The 12,794-nt window shown below is 62.9% G+C and overlaps 2 protein-coding genes across 2 annotated transcripts; one reads left to right on the forward strand and one right to left on the reverse strand.

The window, feature by feature from the left end:
* Nucleotides 1–860: 860 nt before the first annotated feature.
* Nucleotides 861–5,050, reverse strand: LOC126635182 (translocon-associated protein subunit delta-like; the record flags this gene model as incomplete). Its single annotated transcript, XM_050306142.1, is given in 7 exon segments — nucleotides 861–932; nucleotides 1,043–1,132; nucleotides 3,095–3,118; nucleotides 3,120–3,156; nucleotides 3,158–3,168; nucleotides 3,248–3,366; nucleotides 4,941–5,050. Coding segments are annotated over 7 exon segments (411 nt in total), but the record flags the coding sequence as incomplete, so codon positions are not given.
* Nucleotides 5,051–5,673: 623 nt separating this feature from the next.
* LOC126635181 (isocitrate dehydrogenase [NAD] subunit gamma, mitochondrial-like) lies at nucleotides 5,674–10,752 on the forward strand (the record flags this gene model as incomplete). The annotated part of the gene is made up of 7 exons (XM_050306141.1): nucleotides 5,674–5,748; nucleotides 6,960–7,016; nucleotides 7,452–7,467; nucleotides 8,585–8,678; nucleotides 8,764–8,876; nucleotides 10,144–10,204; nucleotides 10,597–10,752. Coding segments are annotated over exons 1-7 (566 nt in total), but the record flags the coding sequence as incomplete, so codon positions are not given.
* Between the last annotated feature and the right edge of the window lie 2,042 nt (nucleotides 10,753–12,794).

The raw sequence follows: 12,794 nt of genomic DNA on the forward strand, positions 1-12,794 counted from the left end.
GGAAGGCTCAAAATTCCAGGGAAATGCTTCCTGAACATCCTGGGATGGCCCCAAATCCCAGAGGATGCTTCCTAAAAATTCTGGGATGGCTCAAAAGTCCAAGGGGTGCTTCCTGAAAATCCTGGGATGGCCCCAAAATCCCGGGGGATGCTTGTTAAAAATTCTGGGATGGCCCAAAATCCCAGGGGGTGCTTCCTGAAAATCCTGGGATGGCCCCAAATCCCAGGGGGTGCTTCCTAAAAATTCTGGGATGGCCAAAAAATTCCAGTGTCAAGCCCTTAAAAATACTGGGGTGCCCCAAAATTTCAGTGGCTGCCTCCTAAAAACACCAGGACACCCCAAAATTCCAACGTCATTCCCATCCTAAACACCCTGGGACACCCCAAAATTCCAGTGTTATCCTCTTAAAAACCCTGGGACACCCCAAAATCCCAGGGTCACCTCCTGAAAATCCCTGGGGACACCCCAAAATCCCCGTGCCTGCCTCCCAAAAACCCCGGGACACCCCAAAATCCCAACGACAACTCCCTACAAACACTGGGACACCCCGAAATCCCCTTGTCAACCCAACCCTAATCACCCTGGGACCCCCCAAAATCCCAGTGTCTGCCTCCTAAAAACCCTGAGGACCCCCCAAAATCCCAGTGCCACTCCCTGAAAATCCTTGACACCCCCACCCCAAAAAATCCCAGCGCCCACCTCCCCAAACCACCAAAACCCCCCCAAATCCCGAATATCCACCCCTTAAACCTCTGCAATCCCCCCCCAAAAAACCCCCTGAAATCCTTGGCATTCCCTGAAATCCGTGGCACACCCCAAAACCTCCAAGACCCCCCCAAAACCCCCAAAATCCCCCAAAACCCCACCCTGTGGTCGACGTTGACGGTGAAGAGGGGCCGGATCCGCGACACGTCCTCGTTGTTCCTCTGGGCCTGGGGGAAAAAGGGGGAAAAAGGGGTGGGGGGTCAGGGAGGGTCTCCAGGAGTGAAGGGGGTTTGGGGGTCCCCCCAGGAGGAAAAGGGGGGGTCCTGGGGGTGCCCACCTTGCGCAGGGCGCTGTAGGACTCCTCGTCGAAGAACTTCACCTCGTACGTGCCCGACTGCGCCTGCCGGTGCTCCAGGCTCCAGGACACCTTGGGGGGAGAGGGTGCTGAGACCCCCCCTCGAATTTATCTGAGGCCCCCCCAACTCACCTGAGCCCCCCAAATTTATCTGAGCCCCCCCAAACTCACCTGAGCCACCCAGAACTCACCTGAGCCCCCCAGAGCTCCTCCAAACTCATCTGAGCTGCTCCCAACGACCTGAGGCACCCCAAATTCATCTGAGCCTCCCAAATTCATCTGAGCCCCCAAACTCACTTGAGCCCCCAGGGCCCCTTCAAACTCCCCCAAACTCACCTGAGCCCCCAGAGCTCCCCAAACTCACCTGGAGCCCCCCCACTCATCTGAGCTCCCCCAATCACCTGAGCCCCCAACTCCATCTGAGCCCTCCAACTCTTCTGAGCCCCCAAACTCATCTGAGCCCCCAAATTCATCTGAGCCCCCTCACTCACCTGAGCCACCCCAAATTCATCTGAGCCCCTCAAAACTCACCTGAGCCCCCCAAATTCATCTGAGCCCCCCAAATTGATCTGAGCCCCCAAAGTCTTCTGAGCCCCAACTCATCTGAGCGCCCCAAGTTCATCTGAGCTCCCCCAACTCATCTGAGCATCCCAAACTCATCTGAGCCCCCAAATTCATCTGAGCCCTCCAAATTCATCTGAGACCCCCAAAACTCACCTGAGACCCCCAGAGCTCCTCCAAACTCATCTGAGCTGCCCCAACGACCTGAGCCACCCCAAATTCATCTGAGCCCCCCAAATTCATCTGAGCCCCCCCAAACTCACTTGAGCCCCCAGGGCCCCTTCAAACTCCCCCAAACTCACCTGAGCCCCCAGAGCTCCCCAAACTCACCTGAGCCCCTCCCCGCTCATCTGAGCCCCCAAATTCATCTGAGCCCCCACCCACTCTGAGCCTCCCCCAACTCTTCTGAGGCCCCCAAATTCACCTGAGCCTCCTCCAAACTCACCTGAACCCCCAAACCTCACCTGAACCCCCTCAACCCTCCTCCCCCATGGGGGACCCCACTCACCTGAGCAACCCCCAAAACCTCACCAGATCCCCTCAACCCTCCCTCTTCCCACGGGAGAACCCCAAACACTCACCTGAGCACCCCCAAACCACTCTCACTCACCTGAACAACCCCTAAACTCACCTGAGCCCCCTAACCCTTTCTCCCCACAGGGGACACCCCAAACTCACCTTAGCCCCCAAACTCACCTGAGCCCGCCCAAACCTCACTCTGGACCGCCCTCAACCCTCCCTCCCCACAGAGGACCCCCAAACTCACCTGAGCCCCCCAACCCTTTTTCCTCCCATGGGGATCCCCAAAACTCACCTTAGCCCCCCAAACTCACCTGAGCCCCCAAACCTCACCAGATCCCTCTCAACCCCCTCCTCCACGGGGACCCCAAACACTCACCTGAGCCCCCTAAACCACCTCACTCACCTGAGTCCCTCCAAAACTCACCTGAGCCCCCCCACCCTTTCTCCTCCCATGTGAGACCCCCAAACACTCACCTGAACACCCCGACCACTCTCATTCACCTGAGCCCCTCCAAACCTCCCCTGCCCCCAACCCTTTCTTCCCCGGGATCCCCAAACACTCACCTGAGGACCCCCAAACTCACCTTAGCCCCCCAAACCTCACCTGAGCACCCCCAGTACCCCCTGCCAATCACCTGAGCCCCCCAAACTCACCTTAGCCCCCTCCCAAACTCACCTGAGCCCCCAAAACCTCACCAGATGCCCTCAACCTCCTCTCTCCCACGGGGACCCCCAAACACTCACCGGAGCCCCCAAACTCACTGGAGCACCCCCAAAACTCACCTGAGCACCCCCCCAGTACCCCCTTGCCAATCACCTGAGCCCCCAAACTCACCTGAGCTCCCCCAAACCTCACCAGATCCCCTCAACCCCCTCCCCCACGGGAGACCCCCAAACACTCACCTGAGCTCCCCCAACCCCCAAAACCCCCCAAAATCCCCCAAACCTCACCTGGTACCTGCCCACGTCCTGCCCGCTGCGTCACCGGGAACTGCTTCCCGTTCACGTCGCATGAGAGCCACGTTCTGGCGGGGGAGGGCGCTCAGGGGGTCAGGGGGTCTCTCCCACCCCCTAACCCCCAAATTAATTTGGGGGGGGTCTCACCTGGGCCCCGTTTTTGCAGAGCAGTGAGATCTCCACCACGAAGACGCTCTCGGAGGCGATGACGGCGTCGGACGTGGTGTAGTAGGAGGGGGCGATGGAGGGCTCTGGGCAGGGCTCGCCTGGGGGGAAGAGGAGGTGGGGGTGTCAGGACCCCCTTGCACTCATTGGACCCCACAGTGACTTTGGAGCCGCCCCCCCCCTCCATGGGATGGGGAATTGGGGGGGTTTGAAGGGGCACGGTTGGTCGGGACCCCCCCATTGAACCCCCCCTTGGTTCTCACAACTTTGGGGACCCCCAAAGGGACCCCCCCATTGGACACCCCCTTGGTTCTCACAACTTTGGGGACCCCCAAAGGGACCCCCGGCTCTCTCACAACTTCAGGGACCCCCAAAGGGAACCCCCCCATTGGACCCCCCCTTGGTTCTCACACAACTTTGGGGACCCCCAAAAGGACCCCCCCATTGGTTCTCACAACTTTTGGGGACCCCCAAAGGGATCCCCTGGCCCTCACAACTTTGGGAACCCCCAGAGGGACCCCCTCGACTCTCACAACTTTGGGGACCCCTAAAGGGACCCCCCCGGCTCTCTCACAACTTCAGGGACCCCCAAAGGGACCCCCACAGCTCTCACAACTTTGGGGCCCCCCAGAAGGACCCCCCTGGTTCTCACAACTTTGGAGACCCCTCAAAGGGAACCCCCCATTGGACACCCCCTTGGTTCTCACAACTTTTGGGGACCCCCAAAGAGACCCCCCCAACTCTCACAACTTCAGGGACCCCTAAAGGGACCTCCCCGGCTCTCACAACTTTGGGGACCCCCAAAGGGACCCCCTCCCGGCTGTCACAACTTTTGGGGACCCCCAAAGGGAACCCCCAGTTCTCACAACTTTGGGGACCCCCTCCCAGCTCTCACAACTTTGGGGACCCCCAAAAGGGACCCCTCCCTTTCACAACTTGGGAGACCCCCCCACTGGACCCCATAAGGGCCCCCCCGGCTCTCACAACTTTGGGGATCCCCAAAGGGACCCCCCCTGGATCTCACAACTTCGGGGACCCCCAAAGAGACCCTCCTGGCTCTCACAACTTTTGGGGACCCCTAAAGGGACCCCCCCAGGTCTCACAACTTTTGGGGACCCCCAAAAGGCTCCCCCGACTGTCACAACCCCCGGGGACCCCCAAAGGGAACCCCCCGGTTCTCACAACTTCAAGGACCCCCAAAGGGACCCTCGGCTCTCACAACTTTGGGAGCCCCCAGAGGGACCCCCCCCGGCTGTCACAACTTTTGGGGATCCTCAAAGGGACCCCCCAGGCTGTCACAACTTCGGGACCCCCGACCCTCCTCCACGACCCCCAACGCCCCAGGACCCCCCAACGGCCCTCACAACCCCCGGGGACCCCCCACCCCACAGTTTTCCCCGACCCCTCCACGACACCCCAATACCCCAGGACCGTCCGAGGTGGGGAGGAGGGACACCAATCCCTCGGGACCCCTCTACCCCCACGGGACCCCCTCGATAATCTCGGGACGTCCCCACGGGACCCTCCCCCCTTTGGGACCCCCACGGGACCCCCCAAAAGCCCCCCACAACCGGGGACCCCTCACCTCCCACACCACCCCAACGGCCCGAGGGACCCCTCCCAGCGCCCCAGAGGACCCCCAAAAGCCCCCCCAGCCGGGGGGTCCCCCCCGTACCCCGGGCCCCGATGGCCCCCACGAGCAGCAGCACCGCGACCGCCCCCAGAGCCGCCATGATGCGCCGGCACCTCTGGCCACGCCCCCCCGGGCGGCAACAGCCAATCAGAGCGCGGCAGTCGGGGCGCCCGCGCGCCCTCCGGCCAATGGGGAGCGGGCGCGCGAGCGGCCGGCGCGCCACGTGGCTCTCGAGGGGGGCGGGGTCAATGGAAAAGGGGCGTGGTCTAGTAGCTATAGGGGCGTGGCCAAGCAATTTACGGGCGTGGTTAACGGGAAAGAGGCGTGGTTATTGTGGGAGGGGCGCGGTTAAAACGGGAGGGGCATGAACAAGAGGGGAAAATGGCGGCGGGAGGCGCCGTCCCGCCCTGCCGCATGCGCAGCAGCGCGCGCGTTGCCATAGCGACCGCTGCGTGTGGGGCGGTGGCCGCGGGATCTTCCCCGCCCGTTTTTGTGCATTTTTTAATGTTTTTAGCCCTGAAAGCAAAGCACAGTTGCGGAGCAAAGGGCTCCGCGCTCGGGCGATGCCGCCCCAAGGGGGCAAAACGGCGGGGGCGTCGCCGCCTTTCCCGCGTCGCGCCGGGGCCGCTCCGAGGCACAAAATGGCGGCGTGAGGGGAGAGGGGGGTGCGGCAACGGCGCAGAGAACTCTCGCGAGATTTCGAGCCGAGCCGCCGCTCCGCGCGTGGGGCGGGCGCAGAGATCTCGCGAGATCTGCGCCTAGCGGCGGAGGGGGGAGCATCATGGCGGCGGCGGCGGCGCTGGCGGCGGCGCGGCCGCGCCTGGTCCGGGCCGCGCTGCGGCGGCGAGCGGTGAGTGACGAAGCCCGATTAGAGCCCGGTCTGACCCCGGTTAGAGGCTCCGAACGGGCCCCTCTCGCCGGCCGGTTCCCGCCGCACCGGCAGCGCGAGGCCGCGCCCTGACGGAGCGGCGCGTGCGCGGGGGGGCGGGGGCGACGGATCGCGCTCTGATTGGCTGCTGCCATGAGGGGGTGTGTGGGGGGGTGCGGTCCGGCATCGCCAACGCTGATTGGTTAAGTCTCGGGCGGGTGGGCGGGACCAGGGGTGGTGATCTGTGCGGTGATTGGCTGATATTTATGGAGGGGCGGGGCAACCGGAGGGGGGCAACTGGGGTCCCGGGAGGGGGGAGAATTTTGGGGGTCCCGGGGAGCGATTTTGGGGGCACAAAGGGGGCTCTGGGGAGGGATTTTGGGGTCTCAGAGAGAGCGATTTTGGGGACGGGGGAAATTTTGGGGGCAGAAACGAGGGGTCCGGGGGTAATTTTGGGGTCCCAGGGGGCGATTTTGGGGGCAAAAGGAGGAGTTTGGGGGCATTTTGGGCGTCTCAGGAGATGATTTTGAGGGTTCCATGGGGGCGATTTTGGGGCAAAAAGGAGGGGTCTGGGGGGCATTTTGGGGTCTCAGGAGATGATTTTGAGGGGTTCCTGGGGGCGATTTGGGGGCACAAATGGGAAGTCTGGGGGAATTTTAGGGTCCTGGGGGTGCGATTTTGGGGCACAAATAGGGGATATTGGGGGATTTTGGGGGTCTCAGGTGATTTTGGGAGTACCGGGCGCGATTTTGGGGGCACAAAGTGAGGTTGGGGAAGGGTTTTGGGGATCTCAGGGAGTTGATTTTGGGGGGTCCCTGGGGGGCGATTTTAGGGGCACAAATGGGGGTCTGGGGGCAATTTTAGGGGGTCCTAGGGGGCGATTTTGGGAGTCTCAGGAGGTCATTTTGGGGGCTCGTGCGGGGTATTTGAGGGTCCCAGGGAGGAATTTGAGGGTCTCAGGGGGTCATTTTGGGGGTCCCTTTGGGGAGGGGTCCCTGGGACTCTTGTAGAGCCAGGTGGGCCCCTGGGAGAGGGGCACAAGGTCCTTTGAGGGGGTTGGGCCCTTTTGGGAGGTCTCCTGGCTACTTTTTTGGGGGGCTCTTGGGACCTGGGTGGGTGCAAAGGGGGGGGTCTTTGGGGTTTGTCTGGGTGTGGGGGGGGTCACATCCCCTGTCCCCCCCTTCCCCCTCCAGGTGTGGATTCCACAGGCCTGGATTTCCCACAGTGTCGAGCGGCTCCACCTCCCCCCCGTGAGTGCCCCCCTTTTTTTTGGGGGGGGGGGGTTTCACCTCAATCCCCCCCCCCTCCACCCCCAATATCTCAGGACCCTCTAAGATTTTGGGGAGGGGTCAAATGTGCCCCCTATTCTGGGTTGGGGGGTCCCCCTCCCATCTCCGAGGGGGGAAGTTTGGGGGTCACCATCCCCATTCTGGGGGGGTCTCCAACCCCTTTGTATTGGGGGCAATGGTGCCTTGTGACCCCCCAAATTTGGGATGAGTTCTGAGCCCCCTTTATGGTGGGGGGTTGTTTTGGGGGAAGGGTTCCTGAAGGGTCAGGGTTGGATATTTGGGAAAAGGGGGGGGAAATTGTTGGTTTTTTAAGGGGGGGGGCTTAGGGGTCTTGACTCCCAAATTTGTCACTGACACCCCATTTCCTTCCCCCTCCCTCCGCCACTGACCCTACAGCAACGCAGCATTGTGAGTACTGGGGGGCACCAAAATTATGGGGGCTCCAAAATCATGAGGGGGTCCCAAAATCATGGGGGCACCTGAGGGGTTCCTAAAAATATTGGGGGTCGGATGGGGGTGGGTCCCAAAAGCATGGAGGGGATCTAGAGGACCCTAAAAATATTGGGGGTGCACTGAGGAGGGGCCCCAAAAATCATGGGGGAAACTCAGGGGTCTCCCAAAATTAGGGGAGCTGGGGGATCCAGGGAGGGTCCCAAAACCACGGGGGAGCTGGGGGGGTCCCAAAACCCTGGGGGATCCAGGAGGGGCATTCTAAAACCATGGGGGATCCAGGGGTCCGAAAACCATGGGGGAGCTGGGGGTCCCAAAACTCTGGGGGGATCCAGGGCGGGGGTCCCAAATTCATGAGGGGACCAAGGAAGGGTCCCAAAATCATGGAGGGGGGTCCCAAAACCATGGGGGAACCCAGGGGGGGTCCCAAAACCACGGGAGGACCCAGAGTGGGGGTCCCAAAACCATGGGGGAACCCAGGGGGGGTCCCAAAACCATGGGGGGAGTCCCAAGACTTGGGGGGAACCCAGGGGGGAATCCCAAAACCATGGGGGGGATCCAGAGTGGGGTCCCAAAACCGCAGGGGGACCCAAGGAGGGTCTCAAAACCACGGGGGGACCCAGAGGGGGTCCCAAAACCACGGGGGGACTCAAGAGGGATGGGATCCCAAAATCACACGGGGGGGGTCCCAAAACCAAGGGGGGGACCCAGGGAGGGTTCCCAAAATCCTGGGGGAAGCCCAGGGGGGGTCCTAAACCGTGGGGACACCCAGGGAGGAGGGTCCCAAAATCATGGGGGACCCAAGAGGGGTCCCAAAACCGTGGGGGATCCAGGGGTCCCAAAACCCAGGGGAACCCAGGGGGGAATCCCAAAACCGTGGGGGAAGCCCAGGGGGGGTCCCAAAACCACGGGGGGACCCAAGAGGGGATCCCAAAACCGTAGGGGGGGTCCCAAAAAAACCACAGGGGCGTGCCCAGCGGGTGGGGGTGGTCCCAATTGGGGAGGGGGACACGGGGGGCAGCAAGAGGGGTTGGGATGGGGTTGGGGGTACAGACCCTCATCCTGACCCCCCTCCCCAGCCCCAGCCAAGTACGGGGGCCGGCACACGGTGACGCTGATCCCGGGCGACGGCATCGGCCCCGAGCTGATGCTGCACGTCAAGGAGGTCTTCAGGTGGGTGCTGCCCCCTCTCTGGGACCCCTCCCCAATATTGGGGGTGTTCCTGGAACCTTCCCTGACCCCCCCTGACCCCCCCCAGGCGCGCCTGCGTCCCCGTGGACTTCGAGGAGGTGCGGGTGGGCGCCGAGGCCCCTGAGGACGAGGTGCACAACGCCATCATGGCCATCCGGCGCAACGGCGTCGCCCTCAAGGGTGAGAGGGGCTGGGGGCGGCCTGGGGACGTCCTCCTGGAGAGTCCTGGGGTCTTGGAGAACCCCTGATAGCTTGGGAAACCCCCTGGAGAGTCCTGGGGTCTTGGGAGAACCCCCTGATAGCTTGGGGAAACCCCCCTGGAGAGTCCTGGGGTCTTGGAGAACCCCCTGATAGCTTGGGGAAACCCCCCTGGAGAGTCCTGGGGTCTTGGAGAACCCCCTGATAGCTTGGGGACCCCCCTGGAAACCCTTGGCATTGCCCTCAAGGGTGAGAGGGGCTGGGGGCGGCCTGGGGACGTCCTCCTGGAGAGTCCTGGGGTCTTGGAGAACCCCCTGATAGCTTGGGGAAACCCCCCTGGAGAGTCCTGGGGTCTTGGAGAACCCCCTGATAGCTTGGGAAACCCCCTGGAGAGTCCTGGGGTCTTGGAGAACCCCCTGATAGCTTGGGGAAACCCCCCTGGAGAGTCCTGGGGTCTTGGAGACCCCCTGATAGCTTGGGGACTCCCCCTGGAAACCCTTGGCATTGCCCTCAAGGGTGAGAGGGGCTGGGGGCGGCCTGGGGATGTCCTCCTGGAGGGCCCTGGGGCCTTGGAGACCCCCCTGATAGCTTGGGGACATCCCCCTGGAGAGTCCTGGGGCCTTGGAGAGCCCCCCTCACAGGTTGGGGAAACCCCCCTGACGTTGCCCTCAAGGGTGAGAGGGGCTGGGGGCGGCCTGGGGACGTCCCCCTGGAGACCCCTGGGGCCTTGGAGACCCCCCCCCCTCTTAGTTTGGGGACCCCCTGAACTGCCTTGGCACTTTAAGGACCCCCTGATAGTTTGGGGACATCCCCTGGAGACCCCTGGTACCTTGGAGACTCCCCCTCACAGGTTGAGGACCCCCCCAGAACTACCTTGGCACTTTGGGGACTCCTCTGTTAGTTTGGGGACCCCTTCTGGAGACCCCTGGTATCTTGAAGACCCCCCCCTTCTTAGTTTGGGGACCCCCCTGAACTACCTTGGCACTTTGGGGACCCCCTGCCAGTTTGGGGACCCCCCCTGGCTCCCCATGGGACTTTGGGGAGTCTCCTGGCTCTGGGAGCTTGGAGGTTCCTCTGGTACCTTGGGGACCCCCCCTGTCAGCTTGGGGACCGTCCTGGAGACCCCCAATACCTTAGAGACCCCCTCCCGATCTCCTTTAACACTTTGGGGACCCCCTGGCCCCTCAGGGACCCCCCCAGGCCCCTCAGGACCCCCCCTTACCCCCTTTTTCCTTCCCCCCCTTTCCAGGGAACATTGAGACCAACCACAACCTCCCCCCCAACCACAAATCCCGCAACAACCTCATCCGGTGAGCACTGGGGGCACTGGGAGGGGACTGGGATGGGACTGGGAGGGGACTGGGAGTACTGGGAGGGGACTGGGAGCACTGGGAGGGGACTGGGAGCACTGGGAGTAGTGGGAGGGGACTGGGAGCACCGGGAGGGGACTGGGAGGGCACTGGGAGTGCTTGGAGGGGAGTGGGAGCACTGGGAGTACTGGGAGGGGACTGGGAGCACTGGGAGCGCTGGGAGGGGACTGGGGTGACTGGGAGGGGACTGGGAGCGCTGGGAGGGGACTGGGAGCACTGGGAGTGCTGGGAGGGGACTGGGAACACTGGTAGGGAACTGGGAGCACTGGGTGGGGGTGTGGCCAGGGTGAAGCAGAGCCTCATCTGCATCTTTTTGGGGGCTGGGGGGGCAGGACCAGCCTGGACCTTTACGCCAACGTGATCCACTGCCAGAGCCTGCCCGGGGTGGAGACGCGGCACCGCGACATCGACATCCTCATCGTCAGGGAGAACACCGAGGGCGAGTACAGCTCCCTGGAGCACGAGGTGGGACACGCCCCCTTGGACACGCCCACTGGGGACACGCCCCTGGGACACACCCATTGGGACACACCCACTGGGACACACCCACTGGGACACACCCATTGGGGACACACCCATTGGGGACACACCCTTTGGGGACACACCCTTTGGGACACGCCCATTGGGACACGCCCACTGGGACACACCCTTTGGGGACACGCCCACTGGGACACACCCACTGGGGACACACCCACTGGGACACACCCATTGGGGACACACCCATTGGGACTCACACCCATTGGGACACACACCCATTGGGACACGCCCTTTGGGGACACGCCCATTGGGACACCCCCATGGGGACACACCCATTGGGACACACCCTTTGGGACACGCCCCCTTGGGGGACACACCCTTTGAGGACACACCCATTGGGGACACGCCCATTGGGACATGCCCCCTTGGGGACACACCCATTGGGACATGCCCTTTTGGGACACGCCCATTAGGACACACCCTTTGGGACACACCCAGTGGGGACACGCCTATTGGGACACGCCCCTGGGACACGCCCATTGGGACACACCCAGTGGGGACACACCCTTTGGGACACACCCCCTTTGGGGACACACCCATTGGGGACACACCCATTGGGACACACCCACTGGGACACACTCAGTGAGGACACACCCATTGGGACACACCCACTGGGACACACCCATTGGGACACACCCATTGGGGACACACCCATTGGGGACACGCCCATTGGGACACACCCCCTTGGGGGACACACCCACTGGGACATGCCCATTGGACACGCCCACTGGGACAGGCCCATTGGGACACGCCCATGGGACACGCCCATTGGGGACACGCCCCCTTGGGGACACGCCCATGGGACACGCCCATTGGGACACACCCACTGGGGACACACCTATTGGGACACGCCCTTTGGGACACACCCATTGGGACACGCCCATTGGGACACACCCCCTTGGGGACACACCCATGGGGACACGCCCACTGGGACACACCCATTGGGGACACGCCCCTTGGGGACACACCCTTGGGGGACACACCCACTGGGACACGCCCATTGGGACACAACCACTGGGATACGCCCTGTGGGGACACACCCATTGGGACACACCCATTTGGACACGCCCACTGGGGACACACCCACTGGGACACACCCTTTGGGGACACACCCATTGGGACACGCCCTCTGGGACACACCCATTGGGACACACCCTTTGGGACATGCCCGTTGGGACACGCCCATTGGGACACGCCCTCTTGGGGACACAACCATTGAGGACACGCCCAGTGGGGACACACCCATTGGGGACACGCCCCCCTGGGGACACAGCCATTGGGACACGCCCATTGGGACACGCCCACTGGGGACACGCCCACTGGGACACACCCAGTGGGGACACAGCCATTGGGACACGCCCATTGGGACACGCCTATTGGGGACACGCCTGGGACATGCCCATTGGGGACACACCTGGGGTCACCCCTGGGACACACCCATTGGGGACACACCCATTGGGACACACCCTTTTGGGGACATGCCCATTGGGACACACCCATTGGGGACACACCCATTGGGGACACACCCGTTGGGACACGCCCACTGGGACACACCCAGTGGGACACGCCCTGGACGCCATTGGGACACACCCCTGGGACACACCCAGTGGGGACACGCCCCCTGGGACACACCCATTGGGGACACACCCATTGGGACACGCCCTTTGGGACACCCATGGGACCGCCATTGGGACACACCCATTGGGTCACGCCCTGGGACACACCCATTGGGGGACACGCCCACTGGGACACACCCATTGGGACACCCCTGGGACACACCCATTGGGACACTAGCCCTTTGGGACACACCCATTGGGACACGCCCCTTGGGACACACCCATTGGGGACACGCCCATTGGGACACACCCTTGGGGACACACCCATTGGGACACACCCTTGGGGACACACCCATTGGGACACGCCCTTTGGGGACACACCCATTGGGACACGCCCATTGGGACACACCCATTGGGACACACCCATTGGGCACACC

This window comes from Myiozetetes cayanensis, unplaced genomic scaffold (assembly GCF_022539395.1).
Source record: "Myiozetetes cayanensis isolate MyiCay16 unplaced genomic scaffold, myiCay2020 scf1132, whole genome shotgun sequence".
NCBI classification, from domain to species: Eukaryota; Metazoa; Chordata; class Aves; order Passeriformes; family Tyrannidae; genus Myiozetetes; species Myiozetetes cayanensis.